The sequence below is a fragment of the Piliocolobus tephrosceles genome, chromosome 13, assembly GCF_002776525.5.
Source record: "Piliocolobus tephrosceles isolate RC106 chromosome 13, ASM277652v3, whole genome shotgun sequence".
Classification (NCBI taxonomy): domain Eukaryota; kingdom Metazoa; phylum Chordata; class Mammalia; order Primates; family Cercopithecidae; genus Piliocolobus; species Piliocolobus tephrosceles.
This window is the reverse complement of record NC_045446.1, coordinates 57,795,387-57,822,241: the sequence shown is the minus strand read 5'-3', so window position 1 is coordinate 57,822,241 and position 26,855 is coordinate 57,795,387. Positions and strand designations below refer to the sequence as shown.

The 26,855-nt window shown below is 38.1% G+C and overlaps 1 protein-coding gene across 1 annotated transcript in view; it reads left to right on the top strand.

Annotated features, from left to right (window-relative positions):
- The window catches only part of NLRP14 (NLR family pyrin domain containing 14), a 50,165-nt gene that overhangs the window by 4,786 nt on the left and 18,524 nt on the right, over window positions 1-26,855 (top strand). Inside the window, exons 2-6 of the mRNA XM_023189811.1 lie at window positions 12,618-12,927; window positions 13,744-13,812; window positions 16,409-18,005; window positions 20,699-20,863; window positions 23,712-23,879. Of these exons, the coding sequence (XP_023045579.1) occupies window positions 12,639-12,927; window positions 13,744-13,812; window positions 16,409-18,005; window positions 20,699-20,863; window positions 23,712-23,879 (2,288 nt within the window). The 5' untranslated portion in view covers window positions 12,618-12,638. The remainder of the gene's footprint in view (window positions 1-12,617; window positions 12,928-13,743; window positions 13,813-16,408; window positions 18,006-20,698; window positions 20,864-23,711; window positions 23,880-26,855) is intronic.

Below are 26,855 nucleotides of genomic sequence, written 5' to 3'. Positions count from 1 at the left end.
GAAGGAAGGAAGGAAGGAAGGAAGGAAGGAAGGAAGGAAGGAAGGAAAAAGAAAGAAAGAAAGAAAAAGAAAAAGAAAGAAAGAAAGAAAAGAGGAATAAAGAAAAAAGAGGGAGGAAGAAAGAGAAAGAGGAAAGGAGAAGAAAAAGAAAAAGAAGGGAAAGGAAAGAGAAAGAAAAAGGAAAGAGGAGTTTATAAAAGTGAAGAAACAAATGACTAACAGAATAATAGAAAATGCCTTTGTGTTGAAAATTTTTGAGAAGGCATGAATGTAGACCAAATAACTCACTACATTTCAGCCTGGATTAGTGAATAAAGACCCACTAGACATAAAAAGGTATAATTTCTATACTGTAAGGATAAAGAGAAAAGATTTTAGGTTAAAAGGATAAGTTATCTAAAAATAAAAATGACATTGGATGTCTCTTTTGTAATGTTGGAAGCTAAAAAAATGTTCAATAGCCGTATAGACTAGTAGGCTAAAGGGGCTTCAATACATCAGCCAAAATATCATCTCTCCCTAATGTAGTGAAAGAAAGGTTTAAGGATTTTCAAGAATTCAGAGCCTGTATCACTCAGATGTCCCCTGAGTTAACAATTCAAGAAAGTACTCCAAACAAATAACAAACCCAAAACAGAAATACCCCACAAAAAATTATAGACAAGGAAACAGAGAAAGCCATGATATAAAATAAATAATAAACCAAAAGTTGCATGTATAAAGAATGCAATATATTATTAGTCATTGTACTAAATGTGAATGGACTGAGTTTTTCAATAGAAAGAAACTCTCAGAGTCACTCAAATAAAAAAATCCAACCATATGCTGTTTTCAAGAAACATCTATGAAGTGAGTAAAAAAAGATACCAGGCAAATGAGCAAAAATTTCAAATAATCAAAAGTTAATTTAAGAACTAAATAAAGAGATTGACCTTATATTTTGATAAAAGGTACAATTTATGAAGAAGTATAATGCCATCAAACCTGCTAAATACATAGAGCAAAAATGCATAAATTTGAGTACTTGATTTAAAAAATACAGTTCTATGGGGAAATTCAATATATGTGTTTTAGAATTAGAACTAGGATACAATAAAATAAAGCCATGCACAGTTTGAATAGTGTAATTAATAATCTGAATTTCAAAGGTATATATAGAAACCTTATAACCCTAGAATTGATAGTATATTTTGTGTCCATAGAACATTTTCAAAACTGATTATGAGTTTTGCCATCTTCATCCTCAACTGTTGAATGTGTTTTTAATTGCTCTGAGAATATAAGCAAAGAGAACTTCCATACCCTTGCCCATCCACACAATGCATCACACACCTACCTGCATCAGTGCCCCTTTTCAGCTAGAAGCCTGTTCATGTAGTCACTAGTTTCCATCCATTCTTGCTCACATGACCTAACTCCAGTAATTCCCCTCCCTTGCAATGTCAATTTTTCCCTCTATAATATATCCTTCCCATGATCAAGTATGCTGTCATTTCTCCAAAACAAAACAATAAAATTTTCTATGGCCCTGTTTTAGTTAGTGTGGGCTGTTATAACAAAATACCATGAACTAGATGGTTGACAACAACAGAAACTTATTGCTCACAGTTCTGGGGGTTGGAAGTCCAAGATCAAGGCACTAACAGATTCAGTTTAGTGAGGGCCTACTTCCCGGTTCATTTATGGCTGTCTTCTTGTGGAGACCTCACATGGCAGAAGGGACCAGGGAGCTTTCTGGAACCTCTTTCATAAGGGCACCAGTTCCATTCATGAAGGTTCTGCCCTCACAACCCAATCATGTCCCAAAGTCTCCACCTCCTAATACCATCAGATTGAGGATTAGGTTTCAGCATATGAATTTGGGAGGACACATTTAGTCTATAGCAGGCCCACTTCTCCCTCAGCTACTGTATCATTTCTGTCCTTCCTTTTGAGCCAAACATCTTAGAAAGTAGTCTATTGTCTTCCATTTTTTCTCCTTCCAGTCTTTTTTGGCCTTACTTCAATTAGGGTTTCACCCTACCATCTCACTGAAACTGCTCTTTTCAATATCATTGATGGTCTCAATGTTGCTAAATTCAATGGTTAGTTTTCAGTCTCATCTCATTCTATCAGCAGAATTTGGCACAATTGATTTCAAGCATTTGGTACAGTTAATCTCTCTACCTTGAAACATTTTCTTCACTTGGAGTTTTAGATAGCATACTCTTCAGGTTTTCCTCTCCAGATGTTCTTTTCCATGCTTTTTTGAAAACAATTATATTGCCACCTCCCAGGTCTGCTCCCTCTCTGTGACTTCTAAACAATAGAGTGATTCCTCAGGGATCAGTCTTTGAATGTTCTATTCTCACTCCCTGAATGATCTTCCATGGCTTTAAATTCCACCTATAAGCTAGTGACTTATAGTTTGTATCTCCTCCTCAGACTTTGAATTCTAATTCCAAACTCCTTCCTTGTCAATTTGACTTCAATGTTTAATAGGCATCCCAAATTTACCAAAAATGTACTCCTGAAATGCCTCACAAACTTGCTTTTTTATTTTTTTACAATCTTCTCAATCTCTGTTCCAAATTCCCAAGTCAATATCTTAGATTTCCCTTTGACCCCTTTCTTTTCTCTTACCTCCCAATCTGTTCTGTCAGCCAATCTTTGCAGTTCTATCTTAAATACTCAGAATATGACTACTTTCACCACCACGACTGCTACCAGGTTCGCCCTAGCCATCATTTTCTCTCATCTGGATTATTATAATAGCCTCTTAATTGGTCTGCTTGCTTCTGTCATTGCTCTACTCCAGGATACTTCATATAGAACCAGGATGATTATCTTAAAACATAATAGTTATTATTCACTTTGCCCCAAACCCTCAGTTGGCTTCCTGGTTTACTCAGAGTGAAAGCCAAGGTATTACAGTGGCCTATAGGGCACTACATGATATCTCTCTTCTTACCTTTCTCATTTACCCCCTATTTTTCTGATTCGTATTCCACTATTTTGCTCCCTTATCCCATATTAGCCATTCTGGACTAATTGTTATTTCTTAAACTTGCCATTCTTGTTTTCACTTTACTCTCTTCTTTCATTAATGAGGTGCTGTTGATTGATTCATTCACTGCTTTAAGTGCTGAGAATAAAAAACAGAATGAAATAAATAAAAATCTTTATCTTTTATGGATCCATTCTCTAGGTGGGGAGGTGTGGAGTAGGGAAAGATCAATAGCCAGTAAATAAATAAGTAAAATTATTTATTGGGTGAGAGTAAAAATACAAACAAAAGAGTAATTCAAATTTTGTTACTCATTGTATTTGTGTATATGACTGTTAATTTAATTATGCAGCATGAAGAAAAAATGTAAAAGGATACATACCAGAGAATTGATATGTTCAATGTGTATTGTTTATCGGGAGGGATTGATGTAAGTACAGACAGGAAAAAATTAAGGGCCTATAAGGCAATATCTCAAACTCTTAGTAAAAATGGAAATTACCACTTTTATTTTACCTTTATGCTTGTGATAGAGAAGCAAAGTGACAAGTTCTTTCAATTGGACAAAGAAATACTACAAGCATTTTTACCTTTTTACAACACAGAGATGTCATTTAAAGTATATTAAGAGCAACGAATGAACAAGTACTACAGTCACTCATATTTGCAGACCTTTTAGATATTAAAGATCACTTTCACAAGGCATTGCAATAATTTCAAAAGTCCAGATTTCTTATAAGATCCCTCTGAAGAAATAACACTTCCAAATATAAGTTTACATATAAACGCCTCTATCCTCTTCCACACATTTACCGCAGAAGATACAGTGTTCAATATAGGATCCTCTGTGCTCAGCAAACCTGTGGGCACACGTCCTTCCGAAATAAAAATAGAACAAGATAATAACAGTATGAATATTTATACAGATATCCTTCATGGGACAACAAAATTGTTCTATTTCATGGTTTTCTGTGCATGTTAGAAACAATTTCAAAACCAAACCTTCTAGAATGTGTAGTTTCTCTTAAGATGTACATATTCGTGAATGTAATATTCAGCACATTAGCGTATTATAGCAATTTAACATAGTATGTTGGAACCAAACTAAAAAGAGTTTGCCTTTTCTCTCACCCTACACTTGGCTATCCTTTTGAGGTAGTTTTTATATGAATCTTTATAATCTAAACCTCTGATTTCTGGCTGTTATTGACGTTGTTGGACCCATCTTGCTAACTAGCATGCCTGAGTCCTTAGTATCAGTTGCCTAGAGTGCATATTTTCTTAATGCCAACGAATACTGGCTCCTCCTTTGTCAATAAAGCTTGAAGTTCTCCATGAAGAGTCCAGCTGGAGAAATGCTACCTTCAATAAGGATAAATCACCCAAATCTTGCTGCTATATGAATATGAAAATTTGTCCCAAATGGGTAATCCTTAGAAAAAGGAAGCGATCCAAACAGAGCATCCATTTACCCATGCCATCCAGAGGTTTCTCATCTGAGAGGCAATTCTCAATCCTGAAGCTCCTAGATCTATTAGCTTCTAAGACTGTCTTCAGGGGCCAAGGCCTTGAATTCATCTTAGAACAGTTCTAGTCATGTGGCATTTGAAAGAAATTGCACTATCCATAAATCAACACAGAGCCTTGGTGACTACTGTGGTCAATTTGACTCAGATGTTCCTTAAATATGTCGAGTAGGCTCTTAACTGAGGGTCTCTGCGCTTGCTATTTCTTCCTCCTGGAATGCTCCATCTCCCAGATATCTGCATTGCTCACACTTTCACATTCTGCAAATATCACCGTAGTAGTGTCTTCTCTTCCTATTCAAAGAGAAATAGGACCCATCCCCCACTTCTCACCCCCAGCGCTGTATTCCTTGCCCCACTCTGATTTTCTCCACAGCTATGATCACCATCTAGTATACTACAATTCATTATCTGCGCCCCTTCAACGGATGAGGGCTAGATGAGCAAGACTTTGGATATTTTTTTCACTGCTAGACAGGGCCCAGAAAACTGGCAGGCACAAATAAGATGCTCAATAATTGTACGGATATTAGATGGACGAATAAAGGGACACTGCTTATTGGGAGTCAGCCAGTCTGGGAAAGGTCCTTCAAAGCTAGGGTTCAATTCCCCAACTTCCTCTTCCCCACATCTGGAAGGCAAGGAGGAAGGACGTGCGTCCGCAGGTTTGCTGAGAGCAGAGGATTCTATATTGAACACTGAATCTTCTGCGGTAAATGAGGAAGAGCATAGAGGTGGAGAGTGGGAGCAGCGCTCCTTTGGCCCTCCAGCCAATGGGAAGAGAGATTCGCTAGGTCAGGCGGTGGGGTCCAACCACCCAGGCTGGTCCGCAGCCCTCTTAAAGGGTTTGCTCCTCTCGCAGCGGAGGAGGGAGATGAGGCATTAAGGGCCAGAGTGCGTTCCCCTTTGTCGTGGAACAAGTGCCTGTTGATACTTTCCTGTCCCTCTGAGGCCTGGCTTTCGGCGCTTTTACCCTTTGACACCGACGCCTGGTGAGACTGAGGTATGGAATGACTCTCCTCTTCTCTGGATGCGTACTTTGTCCACTCTAAAATGGGAAGTTGGGTTCTGTGTGAGTCCATCCAGCGCCCACATTCTGCGTGGAAAATGAAAGGAATATGGACTCAGGGCCCAAGAGGATGAGTTGCCAGGGCATCCCAGGGTGGGACACTTTTGGGCATGGCGCCGGACACGACCAGAGTGGAAAAGCGACCTTGAGGGTGCGAGTCCACGGTCACCTGCAAGTAGCCTTTGGCTGGAGACCTAGTGTGGCCTGTATCCATTTGTCAAATTCCAAAGAGATAAAGAAATGAATGCCTGCCAACTGTACTGGAATTTGGCAGGCACTGCTTGCGGTGCCCGCTTCTAGAATCTCCTGGATTAAAACGATATGAATAGTCCCACTTTCACCAGGCTTGACGAACACAGGCAAGTCCCTCGCCTCGCTACCCAGGAGCAGGTGTTCGTCCTTCAGTCTGAAGCTATTCCCGCCACCTGTGTTCTGCCGTCTTTCATTCACTCTGGGTCTCCTCCTAGCCCCTCTCCCTACTGAAAACGAAACAAACCGCCTAAAAACTGCTCTGCAGGTGCACCAGTTGCTCTCACTGGTGCTCCAGGTTATCAGTATCTGTCTCTCCACCTCTCCCTAGCAAAGTTCAAGAAATATTAGTAAGGTAGCACATGCTTGCTCCCTGCGTTGGTCATCCTCTAGCCTACAGTGCTTTAGTGCTTTAGCACCCCTACTCCCTGCACTCCAGCAGTGACCCAAAATTGCTCTCTCTATGCAAGTTAGCAATTATTGCTAACACGCAAATTCAAGTACAGATGCCAGGCATTCATTTCTTCAACTCTTTGGAATTTGACAAATGGATATTGCCTTTTTACCTTTTTATTTCTCCACTTATTTAAGGAATGTATTCTGATGAAAGATAATTGTCACAAATTGTCCTAAACTCTGTTGTGTTTTGAGTTAGGACAATTTGTGACAATTATTTTAAGTACTTTTTTTTTTTTTAATGTAGAGGTTTTGTTTGCTTAGTTGTAATCTTCATATAACTGCCATCTGTTTTGCTGTATGATGAGGTCATTTTAATGACTAAAAAAATCAAGTGTGTGCTGTATTTTTATACATTTATTATAATTGAATCCTTATTGACAATTATTTACTATTCTAAACAAACACACTTATGCACAAAACTTTCTTTTCTGTATTTAGGATTTTTTTTTCCCCAGTGGATAATTTACCAAAGAAGATACTGCTTGAAAACTCATGCATGTTTGTGAAATTCTCAGTAGACATGCAGACATGCAGTTTTTCAAGAGTGTAGCAATAACATATTAACTCCTTACTTTTATATGGTACTGTTTTTTAAAGCTTATTTTTGTCATTTTGAACTTTGAGAAGGGCTGTTTCCTGGTTTGCATTAGTTGTGCTAAATGCTTAAGTTTGAAAATTTTCTGAAATACTTGTTAGCCATTTGCTTTTTGCTTTTTCCCCCCTTCTATGAATAGGCTATTCAAAATAAATTTGCCTTATTGCTGTTCTGATCTATTTGCATCATGTCATTTTAGGGATATGAACCTTTTTAAAACAATATTTTAATGTGAACTGTAATTCATAAAAGACTGCACTAAGTATAAGCAAGCACCTTAGTAAATGATTACCAAGTGATCACTCATGTAAACCATCAGCAGGTCAAGGAATAGTACATTAATTACTAGGACCTAAGGTCCCCTTCATCCCCCTCCACCTCATCTCCACAGGGGTATTAGGAAACCGACTTTTATGATAGCTTCTTCATAATCTTGTTTGATTTGGCTTCTTTCACTAATTATGAGATTTATTCTAGCGGCATATAGCTGCAATAATATATTTTCTTTGCTGTTTAGGATTTTGTTGTATGAATTTACCACAGTGTATTGATTGGCTCTACTATAGATGAACTCTTGGGTCTTTTCAAGTGCTTAGGAATTACAAGCAGTGCTTTTGTAGTTATTGCATATCTCCTGCTATACCTACACACATATTTCTATTGGATGTTTTCTAAGAACTTTAATTGCTATTTCATAGTGTATGTATATTTCCAGTTTTAAGGAATAACCATTTTAGAATAGTATTTATTAGAGTTACAGAAATTTCTTGTATACCTGTCACCCAATTTCCCCGATTTTTAATATCTTGCATTACAATGGTATATTTATCACAATGGACAATAAAGCAATTAAGTTGCACTTAATTTGAATTTCACTAATTTTTCCATATTGTTCTTTTTCTGTTCCTGAATATTACATTTAGTCATTTTGTCTCTGTAGATTCCTCTGGTCTGTGAAAGGTTCTCCGTCTTTCCTTGTTTTCTGATGACCTTGATAGTTCTGAGAAGTACTAGTCTGGTAATTTGTAGCTTGTCCCTCACTTTAATTTTTTCTTATGGCTAGACTAGGATGCTGGGTTTGGGGAAGGAATATCACATGGTAACATGCCATCCACAGTGTCAATAGTACATACTATCACAGTGACTTATGGCTGATAATAGTAGTCTTGATCTTGGGAGAGTGTTTGTCAGGCTTCTCATTAAAAAGTTTCTCCACTCTCCCCACCTACTCCCATACTCCTCTCTTTGAGGAAATCAATAAGCACACTCAGTGCTCTGGAAGGTGGGGTGCATTTGGGTTAAGAGCCACTTCCTGGAGGGGAGCATATCCTACATAAAGTATTTGGAAATCTTCTCTAAGAGAGATTTGTCTCTTTTCTCTCATATATTGGGACATTTATCTATATCTGTATGGACTCATGGATACTTGCTTTGTACTTTGGGCTATAATCCAATACTGTTGTTTATTTTGGCCATTGGGAACTCTTTCCGGTTGTATCTTCAATCTCTTTGCATACCCCATTATTTTCCTTTCCTTATTTCTGGCACTATGAGATGCTATAAACTCATCGTATCTATTCCCTATCCTAGCCCTAGAATCAGCAGTTTCTCAGAGGATCCCTGATTCCTTTTATTGGCAAATGGTATGGGTTAGAAGCCAAAATTTGGGCCTGGGTGGACATCTCCAATTTTAGTAGTTAATACAAACAGTTTTAAAGTGGTTTTATTAATTTACACTTCAGCTACCTATTTGCCATATTCCCTGTAAACATTTTGCTGTTTTTGGTTGGCCATTTGTGTTTGAATTTTAAGGACAAGAGGTTTTAATTTCAGCATAGTTAACAATATGTCTTCAAATATTCATTGTGGTTCTTGGTCAGTTCCCTTATTGTGTCCAAACTGGTAAGTCCCATCCTTCCTAAGTTGTGATGAATGTTCTTTGCTGTTTTCTCCTCCCTGGTTTGAAGTATTAATGATGCTTTCCAGATATAATTATATCTGGGATGATTTAAGAGGATACTAATTAATTCTTGTCAAAATGGTTTACAAGTTGTCCTAATGAACGACACTGAATTCTTTCCTCCCAATTATGATATCTCTTCTATAATATATTGAAATCCAATGAGAATGTATTTTCTTGGCTGTCTACTCTTTTTCTTTGATTTAATTATTATGATATAATTAAATCATTTGTACATTTAGGCCAGGCACCATGGTTCATGCCTGTCACTGTAATCCCAGCACTTTGGGAGGCCTAGGTGGGCAGATCACTTGAGGTCAGGAGTTGGAGACCAGCGTGGCCAACATGGTGAAACCCTGTCTCTACTAAAAACCCCAAAATAAATAAATAAATAAATAAAATTTAGCCAGGCATGGTGGCAGGCACCTGAAGTCCAAGTTATTTGGGAGGCTGAGGCGTGAGAATTGCTTGAACCCAGGAGGGAAGGCAGAGGTTGTAGTGAGCAGAGATCCACCACTTACACTCCAGCCTGGGTGACAAAGGGAGACTCAATCTCCAAAAAAATAGAAGTTGTACACTTAGCAGTAGTGGTTAGACTCTTGAATTTTTTTCAACTGTGGGGCAGTTTGCTGCCCTGGGGTCATTTGTCAATATATAGAGACATTTCTTGTTTGTCACAACTGTAGAAGATCCAGGGTTCTAATTGGCATCGAATAGGTAGAAGCCATGAATGCTGCTCAACATCATATAACGCACATATAGTGTCCCCCAAGGAAGTATCCAGCCTAAAATTTCAGTATTACTGAGGCTGGGAAACTGCTATAGGAGATTTAGTTAGAGCGACCGAGAAAGGAAATCAATCCAGACTGTATGAAAATGGTGGAAACACCCAACTTCCTAGGTCAAATCTTACTTCCCTGAGACCTCCATATTTCTACCCTCTCTAGGTGAGAATCCCTTGTCCCTTTGTGTTCTCCTAGAACTACTCTGACCCAAATGATAGTCATACTGTATTTAGAGGTCTTCCTCTTCCAGTCATGTTCAGCACAGGGTCTGCTCTCACAGAGCATGGCCACACAGATTTTGTATAACTCTGAATTTCCAGTGCCTAGGAAACTGAAGTGAAATTAAAAGGCAATGCTATGTAGTAGAAAGAGAGTGAGCTTTGTAGTATGATAGGCCATTTGTCAACTCTATGACCTGGGCAAATTTCTTAATTTCTGAGACTCCGTATCTGTAAATGTGGATAAAATCAAACTTTCAGGTCTGTTTTAAAGTCTAGAGAAAATTTTTATAAATAACCTATACACACTAGGTCCTCACAAATATAGTCATTAATATGAGCTAATTATTTTGAACAAATATGCTTTGTTATAGGCAAAAATTTACATCAATTTGCAAATTGAAATCCTTGTAGACCATGGGTTCCCATTTTAGTTCAGGGCATTTTTGAATGAATGAATGCCTTCCTATAAGAGAAACAGTGCCAAACGTGTGTTCTTTTTCTAAAGAGGTAAAAAGACAAAACAAAACAAATTTCTTCAAGAACAGCATAAAACCTTTGGGAAGGAGACTACAGTATATTGTACTCTATTATAATTGTAGGTATCATATAGTAGAAAGCTACTAGGATTCAGACTCGTATAGATCTCGGCTCAAAGGGACACCCAGAAAGGAGGAGGAAAATGAAAAAAGTGTGGGATTGCAACAGCAAACAGGCAAGTAAATATCAAGATGTAAGGCTTTGTTAAAATAGTATTATTAACATATGGCACCTTGTTAAAGTTAGGTGCATGCATTAGCTTTTTCAGTTCTTGCAGAGATAGGTACTCTTGCTACTCCTGCTTACAGATGGGAAAATTGAATCCCAAAATGCCCCTTGAATTTCGTAACAGGGAAGTTATTGGTATGAGTTATTTCAGTGGAATTGTGGTGGCAAAAGTTCTATCACAGTGGACTGAGGAGGTATAATAGATGATAGAGTATAGAAGACTGAAGGAGTTTGACTATGAAGATGAAAGGGATTTGGAGTAAAGGGAAAGTTTGTAAAAGACTAAGTTAAATTTGGGCACATTTAAGTACTAATAAGTAGGACTTAGTGGACAGGGAGAAGTTGAATATCAAGAAGATAGATTTCTAATGGATTAAATCCCTTTGTGAACAATTGCTTATGAGATTTAGATAAGAGGTGGAGAAATAAGCTATAGAAAAGGGAAGAGAGCTCCCCTCATTTGTTATAGGAAAGACAAAGATAAAAATGAACCCACATGCAGTGATATCTGTAGATTTCTGGACAGGAAGTAGAAGATGTGTTCTGTGCCTTGCTTTCCCTCACCTACCATATTCTGTATGTCCTGGAGAAATTTCAGAGTTCTTTTTTGAAGTTTCCTCAAATCTTTTCCTTTTTGCTTTTTAAAAAATTACTATAGGACTTGTTTTTGTCAGATTTATCTGTAATCTAGAATGTTTGTACCATGTAGTTAAACAAACAACCTTAAAACAGCTGATAGCTCACCAAGTACTGTAGGATAAAATCCAGATTTACTACATAAGTTTGGAGATAATTCACCTTCTGTTTAAAAGGAAAACTCTCCCTTCTATCTACTTTTATTTCCCCCATCCATCTTTCTTTTCCAATCATATTAGCAAGAATCAGGGGAGACATTACGAAAGACTGGAAAAGGCAGGAATTTTAGTGAAAGATCTAAGTTGAGTTCCAGCTGCACCACTTACTAGCTCTATCTCTTCAGGCAAATCACCAAAAGAGATTAAGAAAACTTGATGGTGCTTTGGAGAGTATGGATTAAGTGATTAACTGGAGCACCCATGTTGAATAAGAAATTGAATAAGGCCCTTAAGATGGCTGATAAGGGGAAAAAGCAGGGCTCAAAAGGATTTGATGGTGTTTGAAGAACTGTCACCGAGTAAGGGCATGAAACCACTCAATTAACTGGAAGATATTAATAGAAAATGGGTTATAGGAGTTTGCAATTTAAAAGTTTGAGTAGTCATTGATAAAGCCTGGGGTGAGAGCATCAGAGTAAACTGCTGGAGAGCAGTAAGGTCATGGGAGTTGATGTCAAAGACATGAGATGAGGATGTTTTGGATGAGCTTTAACACTGAACTCACCCAGAATAGCTGTGGTGTTGGGGAAAGTATACTAAAGGAGCTTGTGCGCTAGGAAAGACTATTAATAATTATGTATGGATTTATGACCAGAGATGATATGACAAGAAGAGGTAGATGGTAGCATATTCTATTGCATGTGTTTGATGAATAATAATGTGTTGGCAGGGATGCAATAACAATGTTTTATGGACTGAGATGTATATTAGATGTTGGTGGGGGATAGAAGGGATGAGGACGGACAGTTAGCAATATTTAGGAGGAGCCAGTTCTGTGCCAAGTGATATATGAACCCTGCCTTATTTGATCCACACTAAAATTAGAGGTTGGCTCTGTTATCTCCACTTAGTAGAAGAGTAAATTGAGGTTCAAAGAGAAGAATTACCTTTATTTATATCGCTCATAAGCGGTAGGACTGGGAATAAATCCTAAGAAGATGGAATAAATATACAGTATAGTGGTCTATATTAGAGGAATGCTTTGTGAAAGAAGATATATTACAGAGGACACTAGGTCAGTACCAAGCCTAATACTGTGGGCTTCTGCAAATGTTTGTTAAATTAATCTATATGAGTATTTCATTTTCAAATCTTTTTCATGTGTCCCATTTATTCCATGTGCTTTTGGTTGTTTTTTTCCCCCACAGAGGCCTGAATATTTGGACAAGATGGCAGATTCATCATCATCTTCCTTCTTTCCTGATTTTGGGCTGCTATTGTATCTGGAGGAGCTAAACAAAGAGGAATTAAATACATTCAAGTTATTCCTAAAGGAGACCATGGAACCTGAGCATGGCCTGATACCCTGGAATGAAGTGAAGAAGGCCAGGCGGGACGACCTGGCCAATTTGATGAAGAAATATTATCCAGGAGAGAAAGCCTGGAGTGTAACTCTCAAAATCTTTGGCAAGATGAACCTGAAGGATCTGTGTCAGAGAGCAAAAGAAGAGATTCACTGTGAGTGATGCTAGGGACAGATCTGGGGCCAGGCAGGAAGGAAGTGTTTCCTGGAGTCCAGTGGAATGTTTCTGTAAGAGGGATTTAGGGATTAAACCATGATGGGGGACATAAGCTCCATGGTGGTCTTGTGTATGGGGAGCTTGTTGGATTATTTGAGGAAGGAAAGGCAGATGGGTTTTGAGTACTGTTACTCAGCCTAGCTCCTTAATTGGGGGCAATTCATCCATCTTGTACCAGTTGAAATGATCATAGGAATTGAGTGATAGGAATTGTCCCATAAAGTGCCTTCACCTAAACTACAAGTTATAAGTTAGGCAGCATTTTGAGAAATCAAATATGATTTAATGTATTTGCTGAAATATGAGGAATGGGCTGAAAATTATTATTGGACATAATCCAAGCCAGTATTTATAGTCATTCTCAGGTATGAAATATTATAGACATCTAGAATTCCTTACTCGTATACAAGGCTTTATATATATGTGTGTGTGTGTGTGTGTTTGTGTGTGTGTATGTGTGTGTGTGTATATATATATATATCTCAGGAAACTGAGGCTTACACTACACTATTTGCCCTGGAGCTACAGGGTGGGGGCCATGGCAAGAGGTCTCCTGCTTCAGTGTTGTCTGTATCACATTGCTTCTTCTCTCAGCTAAGCTTATGGAGTCTGAGGCTCTGGCAGCTTTAGTTTTCTTAAACTCAGATAGTCATAGAATTGGACCACTGATGAGAATATTGGCCTTTGTTCTAGCCATCGTGAAAACTCACTTTGTTTTCATTAAATATCGCGATCCTATTGGAACCTGTTGCAGGGTCAGCCCAGAGTACAGGACCAGATGATGCCAAAGTTGGAGAGACACAAGACCAGGAGGCAGTGCTGGGTGAGTAGTTAGACCTTTCATCAGATTTGGGAGGCATTCAAAGTTTTGATACAGGATGGGGATTTATCTCCCAGAGGACTTTTGTTCAAATCTTGTTAACTTCTTCTAATACCCCACCTGTTCCCTGAATGTCCCCCAAAAAGAATTAGCAAAACACTCTCTGGCCAAAGTCAGAATCAGGGCCTTGGTAATTCAGGTCCTCAAGAGAACAGTGTTTAGAATGCCTGCTAAAAGAAGGGCTGATGCACGAAGGTATATTAATGTTTATATTTTATGTACTAAAAGTCACTGAGTTGGCAGGAAACTTTTCATTTATCACACCTACTTTCTTTAAAGATGGTACTGTAATTAAATTCTAGGAGTGGTGACCAACTGGTTCATATAAAAACTCATGCCTAGAACTGAGTCTTCTCAGTCATAGTTAACACAGGGGTCCCCAGCTCCTAGGCCACAGACCTCTACTGGTCGGCGGCCCCTCAGGAACCAGGTCACATAGCAGGAGGTGAATGGTAGGTCAAGCAAGCCTTACCACCTGAGCTCTGCCTCCTGTCAAATCAGCAGCTGCATTAGAGTCTCATAGGAGCACAAACCCTTTTGTAAATTGTGCATTCAAGGGATTTAGGTTGTATGCTCCTTATGAGAATCTAATGATAAATGTAATGCAATTGAATCATCCTGATTCACCCCTGCCCCCTACATCCATGGAAAAATTGTCTTCCATGAAACTGGCCCCTGGTGCCCAAAAGGTTGGGGATTTCAGACCACTGGCTTATTAACACCATTTCCCTACTTGGTTTTGAATTCTACACAATTTAATTCCAATTTATATAAATGGAATTACAGTAGAAAGAAAATTAGATCAAGTGAGAAACCTTTATTCTTAACCCAACCACATTCTAACAAGCCACATTATTTCATTCAAGAAATAATTGAAAACTTCATTCCAAGCACTAAAATATAAAAATTGCTCGTTATATTAAATGAACTTGAATATAACTTCCCACTGTGACTTTCATTTCTGATTCAATATAAAGAAGTTTATCTTTGTGGTATGAGAAAAAAACTCATGGGCTAATAATTTTTTTTTTTTATTATTTCAAACCTAATGGCTATTTCTCTCTTATGTGCAGATAATTGCACACAGATAGCTAATAAATGTCTTCAAATTATTATTTAGAAATGGTGATAAAAGTAAACTATTCATTATAGGAACTTTGGAAAATACTGTAAGTACAAAATAGAAAATAAGAAGAACAGCAATGATTTACTGATTATTTTCTCTGTGAGTGTACCAACATGCTGTTTGAATTACTATAGTTTCATGGTAGGTTTTAGTTTTGGGTAAAGAGTGTTTTTCTTCTCTCTGCCTGGTCAATCATTAGTTTTGCTTTTTGGAATTTTTAAATTATCATTTGTTTATGTTTTATCTTTGTTTTTAAACTTCACATAAGCAAAATGAGCTATTTTTTAAAAAAGATTCAAATGCTTTAAAAGTACATAAAGTGAGTTTCTCTTTCCCACTCCCCATCCCCAGTCTTACTATTCAGAAATAACCAGTATTAATATATTGGTGTATATGGTATAGGTTTTCAGATACATAAAGTTTGTTCATTTTATTTCCAGGAGAGGATCATATTGTACACAATTCCTAGAAACTTCGTATCTTTTCTTGTTATTATTTGGGGGGATATTAGTACCTATAATTATACCTTATTCAAAAGTTGTAAAGTACTCAATTATATGATTGTATTCTCTCATTTTTTATTGCACAAATGTATTTGAGACTTCTTATGTGCAAGGAGATATGTGTTAGACACTGAACATGCAATGATGAAGCCGCCAGCCAAGTGCATCATTTATTTAAACAATAAAGTAATTATAGTTAGTGACATGTACTGTGAATGAAAAATATACTGTTTTGAGAATATATAAAAAGGGGAAGTACTCTAGTGATGAGGTTCAGAGAGGTCTTCCCCGAGATCCTATATTTTTAATAGAGATCTGAAAGAGAGATCAGACTGAAACAGGTAAAGATTAATTATATTTTCATTCTATTTCACTTAGGATGTTTTTCTTTTTTGAAAGACATTATTTGAGTCATGATTCAATGTTTATTTCTATTAACTTTTTACTTGTACAAAGAAAATTATTTTGATCTGTAGATTCAGATCTGTCTTGGGGTCTTTCCTACTATTGCTAATGGTTGCCTCTGCTCTTTTTTTTTTATCTGGATGACACTTCTGTTCTCCACGTCTGTCATCTTTTTTCTCTGTAGAAGGAAAAGTACCAAGAAGAAAAACATATTTCTAAAGTATATCCGGTTTTATTTCCCATCACAAATTAATTTTTATGCATCAATTCTGGTTTTTATTACAGTATCTAATACAGGTTTTAAATCTATAGGAAAATTTTTATTTGATTTATATTATTTTTAAAAAATCAAAACCAGCTCTGATTTCAGCCTACATTCTTTCTTGTTCCTAACTGCAAGTTTGGTATTCTTGACATTACATTTCATAGAATTTGTTTTGATTATGTTTTTTTTTGTTTTTGTTTTTGTTTTTGTTTTGTTTTTACCTTTGCCATTCTGACTTAGGTGATGGAACAGAATACAGAATTAGAATAAAGGAAAAATTTTGCATCACTTGGGACAAGAAGTCTTTGGCTGGAAAGCCTGAAGATTTCCATCATGGAATTGCGGAGAAAGAGAGAAAACTGTTGGAATGCTTGTTTGATGTAGATGTCAAAACTGGTGAACAGCCACAGACCGTGGTGCTTCAGGGAGCTGCTGGAGTTGGGAAAACAACCTTGGTGAGAAAGGCAATGTTAGATTGGGCAGAGGGCAATCTCTACCAGCAGAGGTTTATGTATGTTTTTTATCTCAGTGGGAGAGAAATTAACCAGCTGAAAGAGAGAAGCTTTGCTCAATTGATATCAAAGGACTGGCCCACCACAGAAGGCCCCATTGAAGGGATCATATCCCAGCCAAGTAGCCTCCTGTTTATTATTGACAGTTTTGATGAACTGAACTTTGCCTTTGAAGAACCTGAGTTTGCACTGTGCGAAGACTGGACCCAAGAACACCCAGTGTCCTTCCTCATGAGTAGTTTGTTAAGGAAAGTGATGCTCCCTGAGGCATCCTTATTGGTGACAACAAGACTCACAACTTCTAAGAGACTAAAGCAGTTGTTGAAGAATCACCGTTATGTAGAGCTACCAGGAATGTCTGAGGGTGCAAGACAGGAGTATATTTACCAGTTTTTTGAAGATAAGAGGTGGGCCATGAAAGCATTTAGTTCACTAAAAAGCAATGAGATGCTGTTTAGCATGTGCCAAGTCCCCCTAGTGTGCTGGGCCACTTGTACTTGTCTGAAGCAGCAAATGGAGAAGGGTGGTGATGTCACATTGACCTGCCAAACAACCACGGCTCTGTTTACCTCCTATATTTCTAGCTTGTTCACACCAGTAGATGGATGCTCTCCTAGACTACCCAACCAAGTCCAGCTGAGAAGGCTGTGCCATGTCGCTGCCAAAGGAATATGGACTATGACTTACGTGTTTTACAGAGAAAATCTCAGAAGGTTTGGGTTAACTAAATCTGATGTCTCAAGTTTTCTGGGCAGCAATATTATTCAAAAGGACACAGAGTATGAAAACTGCTATGTGTTCACCCACCTTCATGTTCAGGAGTTTTTTGCAGCTATGTTCTATATGTTGAAAGGCAATTGGGAAGCTGGGAACCCTTCCTGCCAGCCTTTTGAAGACTTGAAGTCATTACTTCAAAGCACAAGTTATAAAGACCCCCAACTGAGACAGATGAAGTGCTTTTTGTTTGGCCTTTTGAATGAAGATCGAGTAAAACAACTGGAGAGGACTTTTAACTGTAAAATGTCACTGAAGATAAAATCAAAGTTACTTCAGTGTATGGAAGTATTAGGAAACAGTGACTATTCTCCATCACAGCTGGGGTTTCTGGAGTTGTTTCACTATCTGTATGAAACTCAAGATAAAGCATTTATAAGCCAGGCAATGAGATATTTCCCAAAGGTTGCCATTAATATTTGTGAGAAAATACATTTGCTTGTATCTTCCTTCTGCCTTAAGCACTGCCGGTGTTTGCGGACGATCAGGCTGTCTGTAACTACGGTATTTGGGAAGAAGACATTGAAAACAAGCCTCCCAACTAACACTTGGTAAGTGTATTAGGGCCATTCCCTGGAAGTGCCCTGTAAGGCAGAGAAGAAGTAGATTTTGTCAGAGGGAGGAGTTATTTAGCTGAGGTCCCAGAGCTGAGATAACCCTTCAGAGTTGTCCCATCTTGAGGCAGGGAGGCTAAGCATTTAAACCCCTTATTGACCAATCATGGCTACTGGTGAGGAGTGGGCAAAAACTTTCCTGAGATGGCTTTTTTGGCCTGAAGGCAATACCAGGAGAGGGACTGGGCTGAGGACTCTCAATTGTTGACAATCCCAACAACTCAGGGGAAATGAGCACTTCAGTCTTCAAGGAGGAACGTGGCATGGCACAAACTTGCGTCTATGATAATAAGTATGTTTAATTTCTAAAGATAATGTCATCCAGAATAATAAGGGACCAGAAATTTCCTTCTGAACCTGGTAAACACAGGTTATTTCTCTGTATTACATTCCTCTACACTCTACTGACCTAGCTTACTTTCCCCATTGCCCAGACAATTTTGGCCTTTGTTTTGTAGTTTGTGAAAGGTCTCAGCCCTTTAATGCCTATCTGAAGACATTGGAGGTTAGTAAGAAAGAGTAGGTGCTAAATAAACATTTTTGAAAAAAGAAATGAACCTTAAGTGTTTTATGTATATTCTACTCTACCTCCTTTCTCAAGTTGCCTTTTCTGGCTACCTGTCTAAATCTGAGGAAAGAATTGAACTATGGAATTCATTCCCAGATGTATATAAAGTTAATTGAGGACTTCCCATGTGCTATATAGTTGTATAGTGAATTGGATATTTAACATAATATCCAATTTAATGTTGTTGGCAACCATCTCTATGTATTTTTAAGATTACAAAACTCAGAGACATATACCTAGAAAATTTCTTGATTCGAGCACACATCAAATAATAATTAAGTTGCTGAGTGCTTGTCACATAACCTGACAGTCTTCTAAGTCCTTGATCTCATTTAGTCTTCTGATAGTCCTATTAGGTAGGTGCTATTATTTCCATTTTACTTAGGACAAAATTGTAGTACCAAGAAGGCATATAACTTGACTGAATTCACACATCTGATTGTAATTTCTTGGTTTGCTACCTTTATCCAAGCTGTTTCAGTACCATTATATACAATTCAGAAGCACTCCTTTCTTATTAGAGCATACATTTCATTTATTTGCAAACTGTGGGAGTAGAAATTGTGGGCCCTGATGCTATGACCTTTACCTACCTTGGAAAATTGTGAGTAATCTTCAGTCAATTTTCTTAATTCTGACTTCAGAGTTCTGTTTAAAGAATATGTGATTTAACAGGGCATTAAAACGTCTTTTATGCCTAATAGTAAATGTTAGAACAGTATTCTGGCCACTAGATTGCCAGTTCTCCTGCTAGCTTTCCTTACCTATGTTGTAGAGTTATCCAGTACTAGAGTTGGCATTGTTGCTAAAATAAGGAGCCAGAGAACCCAAAGTTTTGAAAGAAAAACTGTAGGTGACCTCAGTCTCTTCTATAATATAACTACATTTTAAGCTTTATGAGAGCAGGAGCTCTGTTTGGTTCACCATTTTATCTAGTGTTCGCACAGAGGAAACACTTGAATGTTTGAATGAATAATTTATTATCTTGTTTTTATAAATTTAAGACCTCAAGTGATATAGAACATCACTATGAATTGTCATTCATTCCAATTTAAGATAATGGGAATGAATATTTATTGAGTAGCTATTATATGTAAGGCAACATACTAGACTTTTATATGTTTTAATATATATTATATTTAATATATACACATATATGTACATAACAGTTACTGATTACTAGGAACACATATAGCATGAGACATTTGCTAAGCATTTTCTATATATTGCCTTATTGAATCTTCACAGTAATCCTAAAAAATAGATACTGTTATCTTCATTTATCAAGATGATGAAGCTGAGGCTCACATGGGTTAGTAAATTTTCCAGAATAACTCAGTTTAGTGAGTGGCAGAGCTGAATTGGGACTCAGAGCTGCTCCATTGTTGAGATTATAATCACCAGGTTGTCCCCTGTTTTATTACCCTTTATTTGTTCATTAGTTTATTGATAATATTTCTAATAATTAAATCATAAAGTATTTAAAGTTTACAGTGTGCTTTTGTGTACCCTTTAAAATGCACTATTAAATTTCCACAACTCTGTGAAAGGTGACAACATTTCCATTTTATAGATGATGAAAACTTGTAACTTAAAGAATTGATGCAACTCTCTTAAAATAATATGGCTAGTAAGTGGTAGACCTGGGCCTCAGGCCTGTGGTTTTTAATCTATACCACTTTACACCTAATGTCTACCCACTAATCCTAATCATATTCTTTGTGACCACATTTTAATTTTCTTTTTGATATTGGCTCTTCAAGTATTTGAATACTTCTCTCTTATCCCTCCTGAGTTGCTTCATCTAAGGTAAAGCCTCTCTGGTTTTTATCTTGTGTGTGTTGAGGGGAGTGGATGGGAAGTGGGAGAGCTACTGGACAAATAAGGCCTCTAGAGTGCCCAGAGGAAGACTTCCTTGTGGACTGTGCCCACGGTGGAGCTGCACTGTATGCTCTTGCCTTTCCAAAATACACTTACTTTTACCCCAATACTGTCTTCTGAGAGTTGCCTAGGCTGAAATAAAATCAGCATTGTTTTTCTTTTTTCAATTATTTATGCAAAGGGATGGTGATAGCATTACTCACTGGTGGCAAGATCTCTGTTCTGTGCTTCATACAAATGAACATTTGAGAGAGCTGGACCTGTGCCATAGCAACCTTGATAAATCAGCAATGAATATCCTGCATCAAGAACTAAGGCACCCAAACTGTAAACTACAAAAGCTACTGTAAGTCTGGTATGAGAAAATTTAATGGAGTCATTCTAATTTCTTTCTGTGTTCAACCTTCCACTCATACTCCTTAGGGGAAGCCAATGCTAACAAATACTTACAAGCCACTGTGTAAAATACTCAAACAGGAAAAATGGAATCCTCTGGGGACATGAGATCATTACTAACTTGTTCTCAGAGTGATTCCACAGGGCATAGGAGCTGTTTACATGGGTTTTTCAGGCTTGATTAGGAACTTTCTAAGTGAAGAGCACAGAGCTAAAACATTCTAGGCAGGTCACCAATGCACTTTCAAGGACATGTTCTGGAACTTACTATCTTCTTAAAATTTTTTCTATTGAGGAAAAATTTGCATTTAATAAAGTGCACAAATAATGTTCAGTTTGTTGAGTTTTGGCAAATGTAAACATCTTTGTAATCAACACATCCAAAAGGATAAAAAATATTTTCATTTATCTCAGAAAGTTCCCTTATACCCCTTTTCTTTTTTTTTTCTTGAGACAGGATCTTACTCTGTTGCCCAGGCTGGAATGCAACAATGCCATCACAGCTGGAACTCCTGGGCTCAAGCAATCCTGCCACCTCAGCCTCCCAAGTAACTGGGATTACAGGCATGTACCACCATGCCAGGCTAATTTTTTTAAAATTTTATTTCATAGAAATAGGATCTCATTGTGTTGCCCAGGCTGGTCTGAAACTTCTGGGCTGAGGAGATCCTCCTGCCTCAGCCTCCTAAAGCGCTGGGATTACAGACATGAGCCGCGATGCCCAGCCTATCCCTTTCTGTTCAATTTTCTCACCCCATCCAGTCCCAGAGACAATCATTTTCTAATCTCTGTCACCAGAGATCAGTTTTGTGTCTTTTTGGAATCATTTTGATTGATTCCACAGTATATATATATATTTTTAATTTATCTTCTTTCTTTTTTTTTTCTTTTCTTTTTTTTTTTTTTTTGTGACAGTCTTGCTCTGTTGCCAGGCTGGAGTGTAGTGGTGCAATCTCGGCTCACTGCAACCTCCGCCTCCCAGATTCAAGCCATTCTCCTGCCTCAGCCTCCCGAGCAGGTGGGACTACAGGCAAGTGCCACCACACCTGGCTAATTTTTGTATTTTTAGTAGAGACGGGGTTTCACCGTCTTGGCCAAGCTGGTCTCGAACTTCTGACCTCAAGTGATCTACCCACCTTGGCCTCCCAAAGTGCTGGGATTACAGGCATGAGTCACCACACCTGGCCGTATCCATCTTCTTGTGCTCAACAAAACGTCTTCTAAAATTTATCCATGTTGTTGCAACTTTCAGTAGTTTCTTTTTTACTGCTGATTATATTCCATTGTATAACAATACTATAATTTGTTTATTCATTCTCTTGTTAATAGACCCCTGGCGGTTTCCAGTTTTTAACCTATTAAGAATAAGGGTAATCTTTGCCAACATTTGCTGCTGTCAGTCTTTTTAAAATTTTATCTTAATTTGATTCTAGATACTCAATCACTTTAAAATGTTGAATGTTCACATGTCTCTTACCCTTTTCTGTAAGGACTCCACTAGGAGCTGAAACTGATCCTAATCTCTTCTGTATTTTGTGCCTGTAAATGTGTGCAAGGTACATTTGTCGTTTAGTATGAACTGAATGCTGAACAAATGATAGATCTTTGTTTCCATTAGTACTAAAAATAGATGCTATTTTGGGCGGGGGGGTGGGGGGGTGGGGACAGGCTTCTCACCAAATATTTTCCTCCCAATATCAGTATTTTTAGTGAGTTCTGACATTGGATTTCAAGCATCTAGAGTAGGTCTGGTCTTCCATATAGATGTAGTAAGGTAACTAGATGTATGTTATGATTAAGGGGTTCCTGGAAGTCCTTTCCACTCATCCCTAAACATTTACCCCATATTGTCCCTTCACAGGATGTCATCAATTCAGATCTTCACAATAGCCAATCCCTTCTGGGTTAATTGACTTCCTTTCTTAGAATGGGAGGGTTGCATCAGTGGGAGGACGCCATGATGACTGTTTTCAGTCTGCCACCTTAATGTGGTCTTACTGTGGCCCCTTTTCCCTAATAAATGAGATGGTGCCATTTATATTTACTGAGTGCCTTAGGCACTTTTACTAGATGAGGATGGTTAGTGCTGTAAATGGGTAAAATCCTTATTTTCCTGTGTGTACTTGCCTTGGGTGAGGGGAGTGAGGGTGGAGGGTGGGTGGTGGGCAGAAGGGAGGAAAGGTGGTGTTGCAAAGTGAGGTGTTGGACAGTGAACAGAAGGGTATTGGGGACTAGCAGAGACACTATAGAAGAATCAGAAATATCTGACATTGACTGAGTTAGCAGGTAGAAAGTAGGACAAAAATTGGCAGATTTAACTTCATTATTTTGCTTGGGCTGCCTCTGTACACCTGCCTCCTACAACTAGCAAAGTCCCCAAGATGACACAGTATGTTTTGCAACAGTGTTTTGTTATTACTGCACATCAAACAGTTGATGCTAATTGTGAATTAACCTTGGATTATTTAAAGATTTGGCTATTGTGAATTAATGTTATTTTAGTACTTGGAATGGCCCTGATAATTTTTGATAGTCATTCCTGGGATTACAAGTTTAAGAGGCTCCTCTTCTGCTTTTCATGATGTTATCACCTTCTTTTCCCTTAAGGTAAAAAATACTTGGGAGTGTCAATTATCAGGACATAAATAGAAATTGAAGTTATAACCCAATTGTTTTAGATGAAAATAAGATAAAAGAATATTCATGTAATATCCAAGAATTAGATTGAAAAGAAAGAGATCCTGTAACCAAGGAGAGAAATGATTTTGTAATACCTCCTGCATATTTTTCTTCTGAAGGTTGAAATGTATCACTTTCCCTGATGGTTGTCAGGATATCTCTACTTCTTTGATTCATAACCAGAATCTGATGCATCTTGACCTAAAAGGGAGTGATATAGGGGATAATGGAGTAAAGTCATTATGTGAAGCCTTGAAACACCCAGAGTGTAAACTACAGACTCTCAGGTAAGCTTTGAGTTGTTTTCTCTTGTTTTGTTTTTATAATTGAGGTTTTTGTCTATCCAAGTAGACTCTTATAGCCTGGATTTGCTATTTATAGGACTGGCTTAAATCTACTTTCATGATATGGGGTAGCAAGCATCAGTAGAATCAAGCTGATTTCGTTCTGGTAGGACTTTCACTCCTCCTATCTCATTGTGTGGTTCTCTGTGTCTCTTAAATCTGCTGGTGGAGAGAATAAGAGCAGATTCAGAATTTATAAACATTTAACACCTCTAATATTTAAGTGCTGGAATAGATTTGTTGTATCTTTGAATTCTCATAGAAAATAACACACTGGGGGATGTTCTTTAAGTAATTGGGGGCAGTGCTGGGACAGACTCACTTTTATTTGATTTTTGATGGTGACTCCTCTTCAATTTAGAACTGCAACTCAGTGACCAGCCCAGAAGGCTGAGAAAGAACAGCGTGGAAATGGTTCTCTTTCCAGGTGCTTGCTGGCTACCACACACTATTGATCTTAGTGGTGACTTCTTTGGCTGACGAAAGCGAGAGGATTAGCAATCATACTGTTCTCCACATTGTGTGACAGGTTTTAAGAAAGATTTTATTTTCCAATGAAAGGCAATGAAATAGGTTTCTGACAAAACCAGACAAAACAAATAGTTACAGTAAGTTTTACATTTAGAAGTTTTATAAGCCCTGGACTCAGTTCAAGGTGGCCAAGACTGAAGCTTGATGCATGAAGGGCCAAAGTAGATCTGTATTTGTAGGAAGCAAATTACAATCCAGGTGTAGGAAAAGTAAGTGAAGTCTGGAATAAGACTTTCTTTGACATTTTTAAAACTCTTATCAGTTTTTGTAAGATGGAATTCACTTACAGCACATCTGGAAAGTCGTTGGATAATTCTCAAACATAGATTGAGTTCAGTTGTTAGCAGGGCAGGTCAGAGTAAAGGTTTTACCTACTAAGTAGTTTTAAGATATTATGAGGAATTTTCTGTAATCTACATCTCTGGTCTGAAACTCAGGTACCTGAGAAGCATGTCACTGATTCCTATGTCTAAAAATAAAATGTATTAGTAGCAAAAAGCTGTTAAATTGAGGAAAAGAGGAAAGATGTTTTCTTACAGTGGGAGCTGTGGATTCAAGACAAAAAAAGCTTGGCGCTTGACAGACCAGTGGGACTTGATAAGATCCCTTCCATTTGAGGTTTGAGTAAGGTTGTCTGCTGGTAAGCCTTGATACAGACCAGGTTGCCAGGATTTCAAATAGAAAATCATCTTTCTGAGTCAACTAGTAGGGCTCCTTGCAACAGTGAATACAATGCTTTGGCAAAAGTCATCAGAGCTTTGTAATAATCTAATACTCCATTATGTGGGACTGCATGTTCCGCCAGTGTGGGTGGCCACTGAGGAGTAATCGGTGGTCTTATTAACATTTCCTGTGGGAGAAGGTCCAGTTTTCTGTTTGCTTCATATCTCATGTTATAAGAGTCACAGGTAGTATGAATGTCCTCATTAGTTTGGTTTGTGTATAGACCATGCACAAGTTTCTAGAATTGCATTTTGGTGTTATACTCTCTCTGTTTCTAGATGATGTAAGCAGTGTTGATACATCAGTAGTGTTGATACATCAGTAGGACTTTGCCAGCCTGTCTGGCAACATATGATCCCCAGTTATTATTAGAACTTGGCTAATTTATAAATAAAATATCTTTTAAAACTTTAAATTGCTCACATGAGCCCCTGTACATGAACATACTGAAAGGATACATAATTGCTAATTTTCTTCTTTCTTTTTTTTGAGACAGAGTCTCGTTCTGTCACCCAGGCTGGAGTGCAGTGGTGTGATCTCTGCTCACTGCAGCCTCCACCTCTGCCTCCTGGGTTCAAGCGATTCTCCTGCCTCAGCTTCCTGAGTAGCTGGGACTACAGGCCCACGCCACCATGCCCGGCTAATTTTTGTATTTTTAGTAGAGATGGGGTTTCATCATGTTGGCCAGGATGGTCTCAATCTCCTGACCTTGTGATCTGCCTGCCTTGGCCTCTCGAAGTGCTGGGATTACAGGTGTGAGCCACCGCACCTGACCCATAATCACTAATTTTCGTCAGAATACCTTACTATAATATTTACCAAAGGCTTCCCTCAAGAAGAGGAGAAAGATCTATTCTCTTTGTCTTGATAGATTTTTCCACAGTATAGGCCTTATAATGGGTCTTAAAATATGCTTTAAGGTGAGTTCTTAAAATTTGCTGAGCCAAGGAGAGGCCAAAAACAAAAACAGAAACTTTGGCATAGTCCAATAATTTCTGATTGTGACCAGAATCTCTTCTTAGTTTGCATATGCTCTGCCACTGGGGCTTCATAAGCAAGATAAGGGAATGATTGTTGCTTCCACAGCACAGCCACCTGAAGGGTACCAAAATGGCATATAAATACAGAGCACTCTCAATATCTTCATATACTTTGAATTAGAAGACTAATATTTCAGAAGGGGGGCATCTAGAATAGTTAGATAAGGCCAGGTGTGGGGTCTCACGCCTGTAATCCCAGCATTTTGGGAGGCTGGCCACTTTGGATCACTTGAGGCCAGGAGTTCAAGATCAGCCTGGCCAACATGGCAAAACCCCATCTCTACTAAAAATATAAAAACTAGCCGGTCATGATGATGCACACCTGTAATCCCAGCTACTCAGGAGGCTGAGACAAGAGAATTGCTTGAAACCTGGGAGGCGGAAGTTGTAGTGAGCCAAGATGGCACCACCGCACTCCAGTCTGGGCAACAGAGCAAGACTCTGTGTTAAAAAATGTCAAAAAGAAGAAAGAAAGAAAAAAAAATAAGCTGGCTAAGAGGAACTTGCCTGAGAATGGCAAATATCCACAGCTGTGTCTCATTATCAACTAGAGTGAAATATTACTTAACAGGTAGATAGCATATGGACCAATAGAAATTTTTGCTTCTTCAGGAGTGAGGAACCT